A 17,307-nucleotide genomic window follows, 5' to 3' on the forward strand; every position below is an offset into this window, starting at 1 on the left:
GGCACAGAGGGCACAGAGAGGGGCTGGGGGACAGGCAGGACAGGGCATGGCTGAAGGGGCTTTGTGGGGTGAAACCCCTGTGGGGACGGGGCTGAGCTCAGGCTCCCCAGGGGTGATGGACCACAGCGGGGGTGAGGAAGAGCCCTGGGCTCCTGCAGGGCCGGATCCTTGGTGCAAGGCAGCCGGAGGGGCAGCGGGGCTGGGGGCTGCCCAGCAATGGCAGAGCCGTGTGCCGGCGGCGGCCCCGCGCACGGGGACTGGCAGGGAGGGGAGGAAGCGCAGGAAATCTCGCAATGGCTGTATGGTCAGCACCGGGTTTCCTGTTCCTCCCCAGGAGCCGGAGCTGCACCAGGTCCAGACTGCGCCGGCCCCGGCCCCAGGAGGACGCCAGCGCCAGCCCCGCGGCGGGGACCTCGAGGCACACACAGGTTGGAGGGGCCGTGCCCTGTGGGTCGCTGGCGGGGACAGGGGGCCCCTTTGCGGGGCTGGGGGGGGTCTCGTCGCTGACCCTCTGGGGGACGAGGGCTGTGCCAGGGGACGTCCTGTCCTGCACAGAGACGTCCCCCAGCACCCTTGTGCCGCTGCTGCGCTTTTGCCATGGGGCAGGGCACCCCACGACTGCGGCTGGGACCAGTTTGGCTCCCAAGAGCCATGCTGGAGTCCCAGGTGCTGGGACACATCCAGGCTCAGCACCTTCCTCTGGGGCTCGGCGCCCCGTCCTCCTCCTGCCATCTTCCTGCCTGTGCCCTGGTTCCCAGGAGCTCCCCCTTCCCGGTGTGCCCAGCTGCCCCTGCAGCAGGCACAGGGGTGATCGTGCCGATGGGCGGAATGGGGCTGGAGCTGCTGGACTGTGAGGGGCCGGTGGCCCGGGCAGGGTGGGGGGACAGCTGTGCTGCCCTCGGGGACCCGCACGCACAGCAGAGGTGACACTGCTCTTTTTGACCCCACACTTCCTCCTCCCCAGCACCGTCCCCGCTGGCCCCAGCTGCCGCAGGGCTTGGGGCGCACTCAGCCCTCCCGCCTGCTTTGAATGCGCTTTGCAAGGCAGATTGCGTGGGGCAGGGATGACTCTGCCCCCCACCACCGGCCAACCTGGGCACCACGTCCCGGTGACAGGGCGACGGGGCGGGAGGGTGTGGATGCAAAGGGCCCCAGCCGCTGAGGGGGGCGGTGCGGGGCACGGAACGGCAGCAGCGGCTCAGGCTCTCCTGCAGCTCTGCAGCCTCCTCCCGCCCGGGACGGCGGTGCCATGGGCTTCGGGCCGGAGCTGTGGTGCCCGCAGGGGCACAGCGCGCTGCTGCGGCTGCAGGACAGCGAGCTGCGCCTCCTGGAGCTGATGAAGAAGTGGATGTCGCAGCGCGCCAAGAGCGACCGGGAGTACGCGGGGATGCTGCACCACATGTTCTCCCAGCTGGAGAAGCAGGAGGGCCCCGGGCAGCTCCGCGCCGGCGACCACGGTGGCCAGATCGGGGAGGTAGGGATGTCCCGGGGCGGGAGCTCACCCCGCAGAGCTCAGCACAGCATGGTGCAGTGACAGAGGGTGGCTGTCCCTGACACCCTGTCCCCGCAGTCCTGGTGGGTGCTGGCGAGCCGGACGGAGATGCTGAGCCAGATTCTGCGGCGGCACGCGGAGGAGCTGGTGGCGGGGCCACTGGCCAAGCTGAGCCTGCTCATCCGTGACAAGCAGCAGCTCCGCAAGGCCTTCAGCGAGCAGTGGCAGCAGCTCAGCCAGGAATACGTGCGGGTACGCAGGTCCCGGCAGGGGGGACCAGGGAGTCCAACCGGACCCGCTCCCCTGACAGCGTCTCCCTCCCCAGACCACGCAGCAGGAGATGGAGAAGCTGAAGGCGCAGTACCGCAGCCTGGCGCGCGACAGCGCCCAGGCCAAGCGCAAGTACCAGGAGGCCAGCAAAGGTGCTGCCCCCCCTGCCCCTCACCTCCCCTGTCCCGTCCCGTTGGGCCCCTTCCCAGCTCCCCTCGTGGGTCAGGGATGGCTGGACATCCCTGCACCCTGCGGGACCCACGGCACAGCCTGGACCAGGTGGGGAGTGCAGGGGCGGGTGGTGCGGGGGGAGCCCAGCCTGGCCCCTGGAGAGCCGGCAAAACTCCGCGGGGCTACAGCCCTGGGACGCTGTGCTGCCGGTCGGGAGCATCCCCGTGCACAGGGAGGGGTGTGACTGCCCCGGCGCCCCTGCCGGCCCCGGCACCCCCCTCCCAGCCCCATCACCCGCTCTGGCACCTGCCCCAGCCCTGCCGGGTGCCCCTGCCCCTCGCCGGCTGCTCGGGGGGATGCGCCGCAGGGCTGAGACTGGCGACAGCGGTGGGTGTTTTCCGCGGCCTCTCCCCCCAGACAAGGAGCGGGACAAGGCAAAGGAGAAGTACGTGCGCAGCCTCTGGAAGCTCTACGCCCTGCACAACCAGTACGTGCTGGCTGTGCAGGCAGCCACTCTGCACCACCACCACCACTACCAGCGGGCACTGCCCAGCCTCCACCAGTCCCTCTACAGCCTGCAGCAGGAGATGGTCCTCATCCTGTAAGAGCCCTGCCTTCCCCGCGCCCTGCTGCCCACCCCGCGCCCCGCTGCCTGCCCCACGCCCCGGCCCTTGGCACCCCCATGGGCCCCGAGAGCCGCAGGCGCTCCCCCCTCCTGACGGAGCCCCGCCAGCCACCTGCATCCTCCCTGCCCCATCGCCTGCCCCACACACCCCCTGCCCCTCGCGGTGATGCCCCGCAGCGCCACATGAGATGTGGGGACCGAGGGTGTGAGCCAGCGGGATGCGGGGACCGGCCTGCCAAGGTGGCAGGGCTGGCACAGGGGCGGTGGCGCCTGGGCACAGGGTCCCTGGGCTGGGGGACACAGGAGCCCAGCAGCGCCCGGTGCCCGTGCCCCCGCAGGAAGGAAATCCTCGGGGAGTACTACAGCATCAGCAGCCTGGTGCAGGAGGACGTGCTGGCCGTGCACCAGGAGATCGCTGGTGCCATCCAGGCCATCGACCCTGACACCGAGTACAGCGGCTTCATCCAGAGCCACAGGTACGGCCCCGCGCGGCTGCAGCCCCTCAGCCAGGCACGGCCCTGCCAGCCACGGGTGCCGGCGGCCGGCATGGGGAGGTGGGAGGCAGACCGGCGCTGGGTGCCTGCAGGTATGGCTCCGAAGTGCCACCGGCTGTGTCCTTTGACGAGAGCTTGCTGGAGGAGACTGAGAGCCTGGCGCCAGGGGAGCTGCAGCTGAACGAACTGACCATCGAGAGCGTCCAGCACTCGTGAGTGGGGCTGGGCCACGGGCAGGGGCCACCACTGCCGGCAGCGTGGCTCAGCGCCGTCCGGCACTGATGTCTCTTGCAGCCTGACGTCGGTCGAGGAGGAGCTGGCGGCCGCCACAGAGGCCGTGGGCAGCAAGGAGCAGCGGGTGTGGGAGCTGCAGGCGGAGATCCAGGGCGAGGAGCAGGGCCGGAGCCCCGGGGAGCGGTGAGGTGTGGCGGGCGGGGGCGAGGGGCCGGGGGCAGCGGGGACTGATCATCCTGTCCCATCCCCAGGGTGCACTTGCTGGGCAAGCGGCAGGGGCTGCAGGAGGCACAGCAGCAGCTGGAGGGCTGCCTCTGCACCCAGGCCAAGCTGCAGGCGCAGCGGGACCTGCTGGCTGGGAAGCTGGCGGAGCTGGGCACTGGGGAGCCCCTGCCCGCCCTGCCTCTGCAGGAGGACCGGCAGTCCGTCTCCTCCGTGGTGAGTCCCCGGGATCCGCAGGGCTGGGGCATGCTGGGCTCAGGTCTCCCCCGCCCAGCGTACAGCTCACGCCTCCCCCCAGGAGCAGGAGCGGAGTGGGGCCACGGCGCTGGAGACCCTCAAGAACCACATCTCGGGCATCACCAAGTACTTGGTGAGTCCCTGGGCACCCCCGGCTACCCTGCCCTCCCACCCAGCTGCCTTGCCGAGCTTCCCGGCCCTTCGGCACCCCATGCCCTCTCCTCTCCGGTCCCACAGCCCCCTCCTGTCCCTGCTGCAGCCCCTCCAGCCCCTGCTCCCCCTGTGCCCAGGGCACAGCTTCCAGCCACCACTGCTGCCCCTACCTCCAGCATGACCTGGGGGCTCGGCTGAGCTCACCCCTGTCTCCATCCAGCTGCCCCCCCCCCGTGCCCCTGATCCCGGAGGTGCAGAAGCCGCTGTGCCAGCAGGCCTGGTACCACGGGGCCATCCCGCGCTCAGAGGTGCAGGAGCTGCTGAGCTGCAGCGGGGACTTCCTGGTGCGGGAGAGCCAGGGCAAGCAGGAGTACGTGCTCAGCGTGCTGTGGGACGGGCAGCCCCGCCACTTCATCATCCAGGCTGCCGACGTGAGTGACCGCAGGCGGGGAGAGACGGCTGGGGCTGGCCCTGTGCGGGCAGGTGGGGGTCCCTGCCCAGTCACAGCCCCCGGCTGGGCAGCCGCGGGGCCCCTGGTGTGAGTGCACGGGATGCGTGTGCGTGGTACGAGTTGTGTGCACCCGTCCTGGCACGGGCCGAGCGTGGGGGGATGAGCCCTGCATCGGGCATGTGAATGCCCACTTGTGTGTGCTTGCCATGCCTGGTGTGCATGGCTGTCCTGCGCCACGTGCATGCGCGCACACTCCTCCATGCGCGCACACTCCTCCATGCGTGCACAGCCACGCGCCCCAGCCCTCGTGAGCACACCCATGTGTGCGCGCAGGAAACCCCTTCAGCCCCTGCTCCCCACAGAACATGTACCGGCTGGAGGGGGAAGGCTTCCCCACCATCCCGCTGCTCGTCGAGCACCTCCTGCAGAGCCAGCAGCCCATCACCCGGAAGAGCGGGATCGTTCTGGCCAAGGCCATCCCCAAGGTGATAGTGGGCAGTGGGGAGGGGGACGAGTCCCCTGCACATGGGGAAACCCTGCCCAGACCCTTCTCCTGCCCAGGAGATCCCACTTCTCCAGCCAGACGTGGTGACTCAGCCCTGGGGGTGGGGACCTGGGGGCTGGGGACCTCCCCTGGGGGCTCCGTGACAGGGAGCTGCAGAGGCGGGGGGGGATGTGGGCCTGGGGCGGGCTGGGGGATGGCTCACCGCCTTCAGTGTCCACTCGCTGCAGGACAAATGGGTGCTCAACCACGAGGACGTGCTGCTGGGGGAGCGCATCGGCCGGGTGAGTCAGGGTGCTCTGGTCCCTGCCCGCGTGGGGTCTGTGGGAGGACAGGGCTGTCCCAGGGGGTCTGCGGCAGCGCAGGGCTGTCCTCACGGGCACTGCGGGAGGGCAGGGGGTGCCTCGGGCCATGCCGCGGCAAGCTGGGCCGGTGCACCCATGTCTCTTGGCAGGGTAACTTTGGAGAGGTGTTCAGCGGCCGCCTGCGTGCTGACAACACCCCCGTGGCTGTGAAATCCTGCCGGGAAACCCTCCCGCCTGAGCTGAAGGCCAAGTTCCTGCAGGAAGCCAGGTCTGTACGGCCGTCACCCTTTTCCCAGCCTCTCTGTCCGTCCTCGGGACCTGGGGCCGTTCAAACCCTGCTGGGACTGTGGCATCCTTGTGCTGAGGGCTGTGTCCCCAGGCTGGCCGCGCAGAGTGTCCTGGTGATGGCACGGAGGTGGCCTGTGCCCAGGGCAACCGGGCCCCTGCACACTCACCGTGCCCATCCTTGTCCCCACAGGATCCTCAAGCAGTACAACCACCCCAACATCGTCCGGCTCATCGGCGTCTGCACCCAGAAGCAGCCCATTTACATTGTCATGGAGCTCGTGCAGGGTGAGCAGCCCCATCCTGCAGCCCCCACGCTGACGGGGCAGCTGGTGCACGCGTGTGCAAGCTCGCCACGATGTGCCAGGGCAGCCGCCCACCAGCTCGGCCATCCTGGCTGCAGGGGGGGACTTCCTGAGCTTCCTGCGCAGCGAGGGGTCCCACTTGCGGGTGAAGGAGCTGATCAAGATGACGGAGAACGCTGCTGCCGGCATGGAGTACCTGGAGAGCAAGCACTGCATCCACAGGTGGGCTGCAGCAGTGTGGGTGGGTGCCGGGCAGGGCACGGTGAGCCCCGCAGCCCTCGCTGCCCCCCGTCCCATGCCAGGCAGACGGCCCTGGGGACGGCCAGGCGTGTGGCTGATGGCTCTGGGCGGCCCCAGGGACCTGGCTGCTCGTAACTGCCTGGTGACGGAGAAGAACACCCTGAAGATCAGTGACTTTGGGATGTCGCGGGAGGAGGAGGATGGTGTCTACGCCTCCACGGGGGGGATGAAGCAGATCCCTGTCAAGTGGACCGCCCCCGAAGCACTCAATTATGGTATGGGATGGAGCCGGGCATGGCCTGGCAGCCCTGCAGCACAGCTGGGTGCCAGGATTTGGGGGCACACCATCCTGCTCCCACATGCCGGGTCCTGGGGAGGGAGGCAGAGAGAGCGGGGGCACCCCAGCCCTCGGAGTGTGGGCACAGCCAGGGCAGCGGTGCCACGAGTGTCCCCAGCTGCCAGCATCCGTCCCACACCATGTCCCCAGGCCGATACAGCTCCGAGAGCGATGTCTGGAGCTTCGGGATCCTGCTGTGGGAAGCCTTCAGCCTGGGTGCCGTCCCCTACGCCAACCTCAGCAACCAGCAGATGCGAGAGGCGGTGGAGCAGGGTGAGGGACTTGGGGTCCACTGCGGGCCCACCGTGGAACTGTGCCCACAGGACGGGGCTGTGAGGGGTGAGGGGCAGGTGGCCCCATCTGCCATGTCGCCATCCCTGCTGCCCCCCAGGCATGCGGCTGGACCCCCCCGAGCAGTGCCCCGAGGAGGTGTACCGGCTGATGCAGCGGTGCTGGGAGTACGACCCCCGCAAGCGGCCCAGCTTCAGCGCCATCCACCAGGACCTCATCGCCATCCGCAAGAGGCACCGGTGAGGGGGGGCACCGGCCGAGGGCCGCCCCCGCTCAGGACAGCACCGTGTGCCCCAGATCCATCCCGCTGTCCCTTGGGGGGACGTGGGTGCTGCGGAGCAGCCGGACACGGCTGTGCCCCCTCCCCAGCGCAGGGCAGGGGGCTCCTGCACAGCCCGGGGATATGGCACCCGTAGCTCCCGCCGGGCTTCGTCCTGACTAATAAACCAAGGAGCTCTGCAGCACCGCGTCTGTGGGGTACGGGGGGCGCAGACCCCGCGGGGGGCAGCGTGCTGGTACGGGGCGCACCGGGATGGCCCCGGGGCTGCGGAGGTCTGTCCGGGGGTGTCCCCCAGGCTACCGGGGATGGCCAAGCCTGCCCCGGGGCCACGGGGGTCCTGGCCGGGCCTGTCCCCGGGGCTGTCGTGGGATGCCCGGGCCTGTCCCCGGGGCTGCGGGGGACCCGGCCGCGTCAGTCCCCGGCAGCTCGGCCCCGGGAGCTCGGGGGTCCCGGCCCGTCGGTGCCGCCCCCGACGCGCTGCCGGCGGAGGGGGCGGGCGGGCGGCGGGGCCGGGGCCGGGCCCGGGGCCGGGCGGGCGGGGCGGCGGGCGGGGCCTGGCCCATCCCGGCCGCGGCAGCCGGCAGGCCTGGGGCGGGCGATGTGAGGAGCCGGGGACGGGCCGCGGAGCCGCCCAGGGTAAGAGCGGAGCGGCCGCGCCCCCGGAGCCGTCCCGCGGTGGGCGGCCCCGGCCCTCCCCGGCTTCGGCCCGGCCCTCCCCTCCCCAGCCCGGCCCGCTCCCCGCGCCGGGCCGCGGCGCAGAGGCCCCGGGCTGCCCGGCTCGGCGGGGCCGCCGCGGCCTGCTCCCGTCCCGCTCCCGTCCGCAGCCCCCGGCGGGCCGGGCCCGAGGCGGCCTTGGGCCTGAGCCGCCCGCCGGCGCCGCTCTGGCCCGGGCTATAAATACCCGGCGCCGGATTAAGCGAAGTAGGACACGGTGGGGGGGGGCGAGGAGGAGGAGGGTCGCGGTGAGGGGCGGCGGTGGGCAGGGGGGCACCAGGCCGGGCTGCCCCCCAGCCGCCCCGGCAGGGCTCAGCCCAGGGCGAGGGCAGGAGGCACCGTCCCGTCCCATGCCCCCGGCCCCCCGTCCTGCCCCCGCGCCCGGCCTGTCCTCGGCACCGCCGCCACTGTGCCCCGGTGCAGGTCTGTCCCTGCGGCCCTCCGGCATGAAGCTGAAGAAGCAGGTGACAGTGTGTGGAGCTGCCATCTTCTGCGTGGCCGTCTTCTCCCTCTACTTGATGCTGGACAGGGTGCAGCACGACCCCACGCGCCACCAGAGCGGGGGCAACTTCCCCAGGGTGAGCTGCAGGGCTGTGGGGATGGGACAGCGGGCAAGCGGCCAGGGCTAGCGCAGGCCAGCTGGCACAGCCTGAGGCCGTTTGCTTGCCTGGGCCGGGGCTTGTTCCCTGCTGCTGTCAGTGCACACGGGGGCTGGGACCCACCCGTCAAAGGGCACCGGAGGCTGTCACGGCGGCGTCTGTGTCCCCAGAGTCAGATCTCAGTGCTGCAGAACCGCATTGAGCAGCTGGAGCAGCTGCTGGAGGAGAACCACGAGATCATCAGCCACATCAAGGACTCGGTGCTGGAGCTGACGGCCCACGCGGAGGGGCAGCCAGCACTGACCCACCACACGCCCAATGGCTCCTGGGTGCTGCCCCCCGAGAGTCGCCCGAGCTTCCTCTCCGTCTCCCCACAGGACTGCCAGTTTGCACTGGGGGGCAAGGGCCAGAGCCCAGACCTGCAGGTGAGGGGCCGGTGTCTGAGCCCCCCTGCAGCTCAGGACCCATCTCTGCCAGCATGAGGGGGTCCATGCCTGGGTGTCTGTGGGGTCCTGGCACTACTCTTGGGGGGTCTCTCAATCCGATGGCTGCCCTGAGTCCTGTCTCCCACCCGGCAGATGCTGGCTGTGTACTCCCTGCTGCCCTTTGACAACCAGGATGGCGGTGTGTGGAAGCAGGGCTTTGATATCACCTACGAGCCCAATGAGTGGGATGCTGAGCCCCTGCAGGTGTTCGTGGTGCCGCACTCCCACAACGACCCTGGTGAGCAGTGGCCGAAGGCCAGCAAGGGAGGAGAAGGGTTAGCCTAGCCCCTGCCACCCCACACTGCTGGTGGGGAAGGGCCGGGCCCCGCGCAGTGACCCCCCATGTGCTGGCAGGCTGGATCAAGACCTTTGACAAGTACTACTATGACCAGACACAGCACATCCTCAACAGCATGGTGCTGAAGATGCAGGAGGACCCGCGCCGGCGCTTCATCTGGTCTGAGATCTCCTTCTTTTCCAAGTGGTGGGACAACATCAGCGCCCAGAAACGGGCTGCGGTGCGGAGGTAGGGCTCCTCGCTGACCCCATGGCCGGCGCGGCCCCTGCCCAGAGGCAGGGCACTGCGGGAGGTGCCGGCTGCGAGCATGGGGCTTGTGAGGGAAGGGCCCTGGGGAGATGAGGGCAGCCCTGGCTGCAGTGCCGCGGCCGTGGGCTCCACAGTCCTCACCGTGGGGTGCCCTGGCACAGCCAGCAACCTCTTGGTGCCACGAGAGGTCAAAACTCCAGCAGTGTGGAGTGAGAGCCAGGGTGCTGCCAGCGCTGGGGCCTCCGCGGCGGGGGTCTGAGGGGCTGGGGGAGGCAGATCTCGCCCCGCGCTGCTCCCTGCGCTCACAGGGAAGCTGGGAAACTCCCTCTGGTCGCTGTAACTGTGAGCGCTGCCACAGAGCCTGAGTGGTGCCAGAGCCTCGCAAGGCCCAGGGCGCCCTCGGGGGTGTGAGAGACCTGGAGAGCAGGATTGTGTGGTGGGAGAGGGCCCTCTCATCAGCCCCCCTGCCCCGGGAGGGCTGGGGGTGGAGGACAGAGGGATCATGGGCTGCCGGGCACAGTGGAAGGTGTTGGTCTCTGTGGGGATGGGCTCTGGTTGGGGTCTCAGCCAGCGTGGTGCTGTGGGGGGATGTTTGTCTGTGTGGGGACAGTGTGGGCAGTGGGCCATGGCAGCCGGTGGTTGCGGAGGTGGCTCCAAGATGGGGAGAGGCTCTGCCATGGCCACAGGGCTCGCCACAGGGCTCTGCCCGGAGCTGATCGCATCTCGTGTGTGTCCCTTGCAGGCTGGTTGGCAACGGGCAGCTGGAGATGGTGACGGGTGGCTGGGTGATGCCCGACGAGGCCAATTCCCACTACTTCGCCATGATTGACCAGCTGATCGAGGGGCATCAGTGGCTGGAGAAGAACATCGGTGAGAGCCAGGGGATGCCGGGCAGGAGGGGCAGAGTGCTGGCTGGGGGCCTGCGCTAGCGGGCACCCCCATCGCTGCCAGGAGCCTGCTCATGGGAGGTGTGGGGCTGATGGGTCTCTGTGTCCCTAGGTGTGACGCCCCGGTCAGGCTGGGCCGTGGACCCCTTTGGGCACAGCTCCACCATGCCCTACCTGCTGAAGCGCTCCAACCTGACGGGCATGCTCATCCAGCGCGTGCACTACGCCATCAAGAAGCACTTTGCTGCCACACAGAATCTGGAGTTCATGTGGAGACAGACATGGGGTGAGGGGCTGCTGGGAGGTGACGGTAGAGGTGGCCCTGCTGGGGCGGGTGGCAGCAGGGAACAGCTACCAACCGCTTTCCCGTGTGGATGGCGAGACGAGCACCAGGTGGTGATGTCTCTGCCCTGCAGCAGTTTTGCCCTGTGGGACAGCCCCAGGGTGACTCCCCAACCTCTGGGTGAGGCTGCTGCGCTCTCTGGGGTCCCAGCGGGTGAGCCTGCGTGCCAGGTCTGCTCTGCCCTGGCAGCCGTGCCCATGGGCCCCCCGGCTTGGGGATAGGCAAGGCAGAGCCATTGCTGGTGCTCATCTGTCCTTGGTCCCGCAGATCCAGACGCCAGCACCGACATCTTCTGCCACATGATGCCCTTCTACAGCTACGATGTGCCCCACACCTGTGGGCCAGACCCCAAGATCTGCTGCCAGTTCGACTTCAAGCGCCTGCCGGGCGGCCGGATCAACTGCCCATGGAAGGTGCCTCCCCGAGCCATCACCGATGCCAACGTGGCGGAGCGGTGAGTGCTGCAGTTGCCCCTGCAGGGGCAAGTGGCTCTGAGCCCCACGGCCCTGTCTGGGAGCCAGCCTCATGCCCTGGCCCCCCACGGCAGAGCCCAGCTGCTGCTGGACCAGTACCGCAAGAAGTCCAAGCTGTACCGCAGCAAGGTGCTGCTGGTGCCCCTGGGAGATGATTTCCGCTATGACAAGCCTCAGGAGTGGGATGCCCAGTTCCTCAACTACCAGCGCATCTTCGACTTCCTCAACTCCCGGCCCAACCTCCACGTCCAGGTACGTGCAGGGAGGTCTGGGGCAGCGCCGGGGGCTGGGGGGAGCAGGGCCCCACGGGCGGAGGCTGTGGGGAGGCCACCCGCAGAGCCCAGACGGAGGGTGGGCAGTGCTGGGAGGGGTAGAGGGAGGCCCCGGCCACGGGAGCCACAGCAGCTCTCCATTGCGCTCAGGGCTGTGCGTGCCGTCCTGCAGGCGCAGTTTGGGACGCTCTCCGACTACTTTGATGCCCTGTACAAGAAGATGGGCATCGTGCCAGGGATGAAGCCGCCTGGGTTCCCAGTGCTGAGCGGGGATTTCTTCTCCTACGCGGACCGGGAGGATCACTACTGGACAGGCTACTACACCTCCCGACCTTTCTACAAGAGCCTGGACCGGGTGCTGGAGGCCCATCTCCGGTGAGGGGAAGCAGGCTGGGCCCTGGGCAGGGGTTGTGTGCAGGGGACATGGGCAAGGGTTGGCTGGGCAGCACGCGGGAGCCCTGGCAGTCCCCCGGTCTGTGTCCAGCCACCAAGGCCCTGGGGGGCACAGCCCAGACAGGGCCAAACCCTTGCCCAGCCCCAGGGCAGCGTGTGCCCACCCTGATCTCCCTGAGGCCAAGGCCTTTGTGCGTGGAGCGCGTGGGCTGGGCACCGTTGGAGCGAGGGCAGGCTGGGCTGGCTGCTCCTCCTCCGTCCTGGCACTGCTCGGCCCGCAGTGCTGGGGTGGCGCAGCAGGGACGCTCGGTGACTCTGTCCCTGCGCAGGGGGGCAGAGATCCTGTACAGCCTGGCGCTCGCCCACGCCCGCCGCGCTGGAGCCGATGGCAGGTACCCGCTCTCCGACTACTCCCTGCTGAGCAACGCCCGCCGCAACCTGGGCCTCTTCCAGCACCACGACGCCATCACCGGCACTGCCAAGGAGGCTGTGGCGGTTGACTATGGAGTCCGGTGCGTGCAGGCTGCCAGGCTGCAGCCCTGGGGGACCTGTCTCGGACAGGAGTTGGTGGGCATGGTTGGGAGCATGGTTGGGTGTGGGGGTCCTGTGGGCCCCCCCTCCCGGGGGGATGTTGGGGGAAGGTTGGGACAGAGCAGGGGAACAGTCCCGGGTGCCTCACTCTGCCTGTGCCCCAGGCTGCTCCACTCCCTCACGAACCTCAAGCGCGTCATCATCAATGCTGCGCATTACCTCGTGCTGGGGGACAAGGACGCCTACCGCCATGACCCCGCTGCACCCTTCCTCAGCGCGGTGAGCAGCACCTCCCTCCGTGGCTCCCTGCGCCCCAGTACACGCCGAGCCATGCTGGGGCATCTGTCCCCAGGGAGCACAGCCGGTGCTGCATGAGGGCCTGCGGAAAGAGCCCCAGCTGTGCCTGTGTCCCTGAGCCCAGCTGGCAGGGGTGGTGGGTGCACCCCAGCTCTGACTGCTCCTCTCTCCTCTCTCCCCCCAGGATGACACGCGCCCCAGCCAGGACTCCCTCCCAGAGAGAACAGTGGTCAAGCTGGACACTTCGCCCCGGTAAGGGGCTGCCTGCCTTGCTCTGGGGCTTGTGGGGCCATGGTGGGGCAGTGAGGGGGGTACCTGAAGCTCTGTGATGCAGTGGGTGCATGCATGGAACCTGTGAGTGGTGTGGGGCATGGGGCAGCCGTGATGCCGTGGGGCTGGAGTGGCCATCCCTGTGTGACCCCACCCCACAGGTTCCTGGTGGTGTTCAACCCGCTGGAGCAGGAGCGCCTGAGCATCGTGCCGGTGCTGGTGGACTCCCCACACGTGCGTGTGCTCTCCGAGGAGGGGCAGCCCCTGCCTTCCCAGCTCAGTGCGCACTGGGGCTCTGCCACTGACGTGGTGCCCGACGTCTACCAGGTATGGGGTGCCCCGGTGCCACTGGCCACCCCCATCCTCAGCCTGCACAGCCCATGTGTGCCAGCCTCCCGTTCTCCCACACTGCTCCTGTGGCCGGGACACCCCGTGAGCCCTCCTCTGTGGCAACAAGAGTACCCGCACCACAACACAAGCTTCCACTGCTTGCGAACCCCCAGGCCCCCACGCACATCCCCCTCGGCAGAGGCCCCAGAAGCACTGAGATGGGGCCTTTGCCCTGCCAACAGCCAGCAGGTCCTCCGGTGCTGGCTGTCCTTTCACAGAGGGGCTGGCTGAGATCTCCATGCTGCCCGCAGGTGTCTGTCCTGGCCCGCCTGCCCGCGCTGGGGCTGCGTGTGCTGCAGCTGCACAAGTCCTTCAATGGCCACGCCACTCTGAAGTCCTCCGTGCGCCTGTACCTGCACGGCCGGGACTTGCCCGTGCGCAAGCAGGAGGCTGTACCCGTGCACGTCTTCCCGGCCACTGCCAATGACTTCTGCCTGGAGAACCAGCACCTGCAGGCCTGCTTCTCAGGACACTCGGGGCTGCTGCAGGCAAGCGCAGGGGTCTGACGGGTGGCGTGGGGGTGAAGGAGGGGAGTGGGGCACAGCACTGCCTCCTGCAAGGTGTGCTCACTGCTGTGCCGGCCCGCGCCCTGCAGAGTATCCGCCGAGCTGGGGAGGAGCGGGAGCAGAGGGTGAGCAGCGAGTTCCTCGTCTATGGCACCAGGACCTCCAAGGACAAAAGTGGAGCCTATCTCTTTCTGCCTGACGGCGAGGCCAAGGTACAGGGACTGTCTCCGAGAGGCAGCTGGCAGCCGTGCGGCACTCCTGCAGGCAGCAGCCTCAGCGCAGCCCTCCTTCCCCCACAGCCCTACGCTCCCAAGGACCCCCCAGTAGTGCGGGTGACGGAGGGACCCCTCTTCTCAGAGGTCACCAGCTACTACCAGCACGTCCAGACCATGGTGCGGCTTTACAATGTGCCAGGTGAGAGAATGCGAGGCTGTGCCGGGGAGGTCGCTGGCGTGGGGGTGCTGGGCGATGCTGCCCGTGGGACACAGCCCCTCACTGCCTGCCCGCAGGGGTGGAGGGCCTGTCCCTGGATGTGTCTTGCCTGGTGGACATCCGTGACCACATCAACAAGGAGCTGGCCCTGCGCTTCAGCACTGACATCGAGAGTGACGACGCCTTCTTCACAGACCTCAATGGCTTCCAGGTATCCGGCAGCCTGGGGAGGGACAGCAGCTGCCCTCGGGGGGACAGTGCCCTGCCACCCAGCACCGCAGGAGCCGCCTGCAGCCACACACCTCTGTCCCTCGGCAGATCCAGCCCCGCAGGTACCAGCGGAAGCTGCCACTGCAGGCGAACTTCTACCCCATGCCCGCCATGGCCTACATCCAGGACATGCAGAGCCGCCTGACGCTCCACACAGCCCAGGCCCTGGGGGTCTCCAGCCTCGGCAGCGGTGAGGAGGGTGCTACGGGGTGGGCGCAGGGGGATGCAGGGGTGGAGGGTGGCGCAGGGGGATGCAGGGGTTGAGGGTGGTGCAGGGTGGGCACAGGGGGATGCAGGGGTGGAGGGTGCTGCAGGGGGATGCAGGGGTGGAGGGTGGTGCAGGGTGGGCGCAGGGTGCTCTGGTCCTGCTGTCTCTGGGGGCTCCCTGGCTGTCCCCAGTCCTGTGGGAGCGTTTCCATGCACGGCAGCAGAGGGGCGCGTGGGGCAGCTGGCTTCTGTTAAAACCCGGGACGCTGGGACCCCATCTCTGCAGGCCAGCTGGAGGTGATCCTGGACCGGCGCCTCATGCAGGATGACAACCGGGGCCTGGGCCAAGGGCTGAAGGACAACAAGCGGACCTGCAACCGGTTCCGGCTCCTCCTGGAGCGCCGCGCCACTGCCAACAAGGTTTGTGGGCTGTGAGGCTGCAGGACGGGGTTTGGGCATGGTGCCGCTCACCTGGAGCGCCCAGCCCTGCCTTGGGATGGAGCAGGGTGAAAGCCGTGCGTGCAATTGGTGCAGGGGGTGTGTGGGGAGGGTGGGATCGGGGAGTGGGGTCTGTCCTGGTGCGGAGCCACGCCACCCTCGTAATCACGGTGTTCTTGTCCCGTCACCTCCCTGCTCTCTATGCATGCGCCATGTCACCCATTCAGAGCTCCGGCTTCTTTTCCAAACTGGCCTCCATGTTTAAAGCCTTTGGCTTCCCCGGCTCCAGGACTGGCAGCCCAGAGGTAACGGCCGGCCTGGCCGCACTGTCTCTCCCTGTCTCGTGCACTAGCTGCTAGCGACTAGCCTAGCCAGGCCCCGTAGTCTGACCATCGGCTAGCCAGGGTCCGTGCAGGCTGCCTGGCTGGCAGCTGCCCTCCCCGTTTGGGTGCTGGGAAGGGGGGTCGTGGCTGGGCGGGAGCAGCTCTGGGTGCCCTGTGCTGGCAGGCGCCTGCTCTCCGAGCACTGCTGGAGAGGCTGCAAGGAGTGGGAGGCCCCGTGGTCCCGTCCAGGCTCTGCCCAGCCCTGCTGCTCCCCTGGCCTGCACTGACCCGCGTGCTCTTCGGCAGGTGCAGGATGGCCGCCCGATCAGCTTCCCCTCCCTGCTGAGCCACATCACGTCCATGCACCTGAATGCCGAAGCCCTGGTCATGCCCGTGGCCCAGGAAAAGCTGGCCCCACCAGCCCTGCGCTCCTTCATGCCCCTTTCCACCACCCTTCCCTGCGACTTTCACATCCTGAACCTGCGGATGCTGCAGGCAGAGGTGAGCTGCGCCCCATGAGTGGGGCAGGCATGGCCCCCCGTAGCAGGGTTCTCAGGGAGGGGGCGTCTGGCACCTGCTGTCCCCAGCATTGCGCCTCACACCCCGGCTCCCCAGCAGGACGACTCGCTTCCCTCAGCCGAGGCAGCCCTGATCCTGCACCGCAAAGGCTTTGACTGCAGCCTGGAGGCCAAGAACCTGGGCTTTAACTGCACCACCAGCCAGGGCAAGGTGAGACCGGGCTGCGCCTCCACCCACCGCTTGCCCAGGCAAAGCTGGAGGATGTTGGTTTGTCAGGAAGGGGGTCTGAAGCCTTGCATGAGCCCTGCATCCCCCAGCGAGGACAGGCAGAGCCTGGGATGGGTCAGCCTGGTGCCCTGGGCGCTGTGGGGTCCTGCGAACCGGCTGCTGGCACAGCGCGTGTGGGGCTGCCCCATGCACAGTACTGTGCTGCCAGGCACCACGTCCCACTCATCCAGGCCACTCGCCCTTCTCCCTCCTCTCTCCCTAGCTGGCCCTGGGCAGCCTGTTCCAGGGGCTGGAGCTTGGCTCCCTGCAGCCCACCTCGCTGACCTTGATGTACCCGCTGGGCACGGCCTCCAACAGCACCAACATCCGCCTGGACCCCATGGAAATTGCCACTTTCCGCATCCGCCTGGGGTAGCATCTCCCGGAGTGGGAGAGGAGCAGACTGGCTGGGCAGTGTGGGAGCAGCCACCGAGCCCAGCAGCACCAGCACAGCCTGGGAGAGGCCTGCCAGGGGGCCCCTGGCAGGCAGGCGGGCGCTGGGCACGAGGTGCCGGACTTGCAAAGGCTGCTGCCTTCTAATTTATTAGTCCTGTGTTCTCGGATAGATTTCAGAAGTGAACTGCAGGGGCTGCTGGACGCTGCTGGGGTGTAGAGGGCATGGGCCGGGCACTGCTCTGAGCAGAGCACGGCTGGCCGGGGCAGCGGGCCGGGCTTGGATGCTGCCGGCAGGATGGGCACAGCTGCCCTGCTGTGTTCGCTCGGCTGCCCCGGGAGGGTGCCCTCCCCGGTGTTAGGGGCAGGGGCCTGGGCTGGTGCCTGGGCTCCCCCCGACCCCCGGCGCAGCAGGGGGCTGCCAGGAGCCTGGTGGGGTTGGGGCAGCTGGCCGGGGAGGTGCTGTGGATTGGAGACCGAGCTCGCCTGGAGCTTGTAGGAAACACGAGGCTGTTTCAAAGGGCTTCAGTCTGTGCCTGGTTTGTGGTTCTCGCACTGGTGGCGTGGGGGAGCGGGAATAGTGCTCCATGAGGAGACGGGGCAGCGGGGAGGCAGGCTCGGAGCCATGCCCAGGGCCAGTCGGGTTGTGCCCTGCTGGTGTTCCCGGGGTGAGCCCCTGGGCCCGTGTGAGAGTGCTGCCAGCAAGAGCAAGGGGACGGGGTGCAGACCCAAGTTACGCATCTCCCTCTGTGGGCAGCAACATGTGGGTTAAGCGTGAGAACGGCCCCTCCCAAATTCAGTGCATTTATCCCCCTTTTGGTGTGAGCCTGGTCCGCTGGGGCTGCCGGTGGCAGAGG

General features: G+C 68.6%; 2 protein-coding genes across 8 annotated transcripts; both read left to right on the top strand.

Moving 5' to 3' along the window:
* Nucleotides 1-317: 317 nt before the first annotated feature.
* On the top strand, nt 318-7,068 carry FES (FES proto-oncogene, tyrosine kinase). 2 transcript variants are annotated; one of them, XM_054215382.1, is made up of 19 exons: nt 318-428; nt 1,215-1,474; nt 1,571-1,744; nt 1,818-1,914; nt 2,351-2,534; nt 2,897-3,034; nt 3,145-3,264; nt 3,347-3,469; nt 3,538-3,724; nt 3,807-3,871; nt 4,098-4,329; nt 4,712-4,834; nt 5,082-5,135; nt 5,306-5,424; nt 5,635-5,729; nt 5,845-5,968; nt 6,104-6,261; nt 6,474-6,596; nt 6,715-7,068. In XM_054215382.1, the coding sequence occupies exons 2-19, from the start codon at nt 1,250-1,252 to the stop codon at nt 6,855-6,857; spliced, it is 2,484 nt and encodes an 827-aa protein (XP_054071357.1). In that variant the 5' UTR covers nt 318-428; nt 1,215-1,249; the 3' UTR covers nt 6,858-7,068. The 2 variants fall into 2 exon arrangements, with proteins under 2 accessions (XP_054071357.1, XP_054071356.1); XM_054215381.1 differs by having other exon boundaries at nt 3,807-3,878; nt 4,119-4,329; nt 5,082-5,424.
* Nucleotides 7,069-7,673: 605 nt separating this feature from the next.
* MAN2A2 (mannosidase alpha class 2A member 2) lies at nt 7,674-16,968 on the top strand. 6 transcript variants are annotated; one of them, XM_054215167.1, is made up of 23 exons: nt 7,674-8,186; nt 8,378-8,632; nt 8,786-8,930; nt 9,047-9,218; nt 9,982-10,109; nt 10,239-10,412; nt 10,737-10,923; nt 11,017-11,194; nt 11,387-11,589; nt 11,937-12,119; nt 12,303-12,417; nt 12,620-12,687; nt 12,867-13,032; nt 13,314-13,583; nt 13,691-13,813; nt 13,901-14,015; nt 14,111-14,244; nt 14,352-14,493; nt 14,797-14,930; nt 15,176-15,253; nt 15,578-15,772; nt 15,887-16,000; nt 16,281-16,968. In XM_054215167.1, the coding sequence occupies exons 1-23, from the start codon at nt 7,959-7,961 to the stop codon at nt 16,431-16,433; spliced, it is 3,660 nt and encodes a 1,219-aa protein (XP_054071142.1). In that variant the 5' UTR covers nt 7,674-7,958; the 3' UTR covers nt 16,434-16,968. The 6 variants fall into 6 exon arrangements, with proteins under 6 accessions (XP_054071142.1, XP_054071143.1, XP_054071144.1 ...); XM_054215168.1 differs by having other exon boundaries at nt 15,890-16,000; XM_054215169.1 differs by having other exon boundaries at nt 7,675-8,186; nt 13,347-13,583.
* Nucleotides 16,969-17,307: the final 339 nt, after the last annotated feature.

The sequence above is a fragment of the Rissa tridactyla genome, chromosome 9 (assembly GCF_028500815.1).
Source record: "Rissa tridactyla isolate bRisTri1 chromosome 9, bRisTri1.patW.cur.20221130, whole genome shotgun sequence".
In the NCBI taxonomy this organism is placed as follows: Eukaryota; Metazoa; Chordata; class Aves; order Charadriiformes; family Laridae; genus Rissa; species Rissa tridactyla.

Excerpts from the sequence above, each read along its gene's own strand:
- FES (XM_054215381.1), top strand. The coding sequence starts at position 1,250 with ATGGGCTTCGGGCCGGAGCTGTGGTGCCCGCAGGGGCACAGCGCGCTG. Across the intron at positions 5,425-5,634 it reads AAGTTCCTGCAGGAAGCCAG|GATCCTCAAGCAGTACAACC; the intron begins GTCTGTACGGCC and ends TTGTCCCCACAG. Across the intron at positions 6,597-6,714 it reads GCGAGAGGCGGTGGAGCAGG|GCATGCGGCTGGACCCCCCC; the intron begins GTGAGGGACTTG and ends GCTGCCCCCCAG.
- MAN2A2 (XM_054215167.1), top strand. The coding sequence starts at position 7,959 with ATGCCCCCGGCCCCCCGTCCTGCCCCCGCGCCCGGCCTGTCCTCGGCA. Across the intron at positions 8,187-8,377 it reads GCGGGGGCAACTTCCCCAGG|AGTCAGATCTCAGTGCTGCA; the intron begins GTGAGCTGCAGG and ends CTGTGTCCCCAG. Across the intron at positions 11,590-11,936 it reads GTGCTGGAGGCCCATCTCCG|GGGGGCAGAGATCCTGTACA; the intron begins GTGAGGGGAAGC and ends GTCCCTGCGCAG.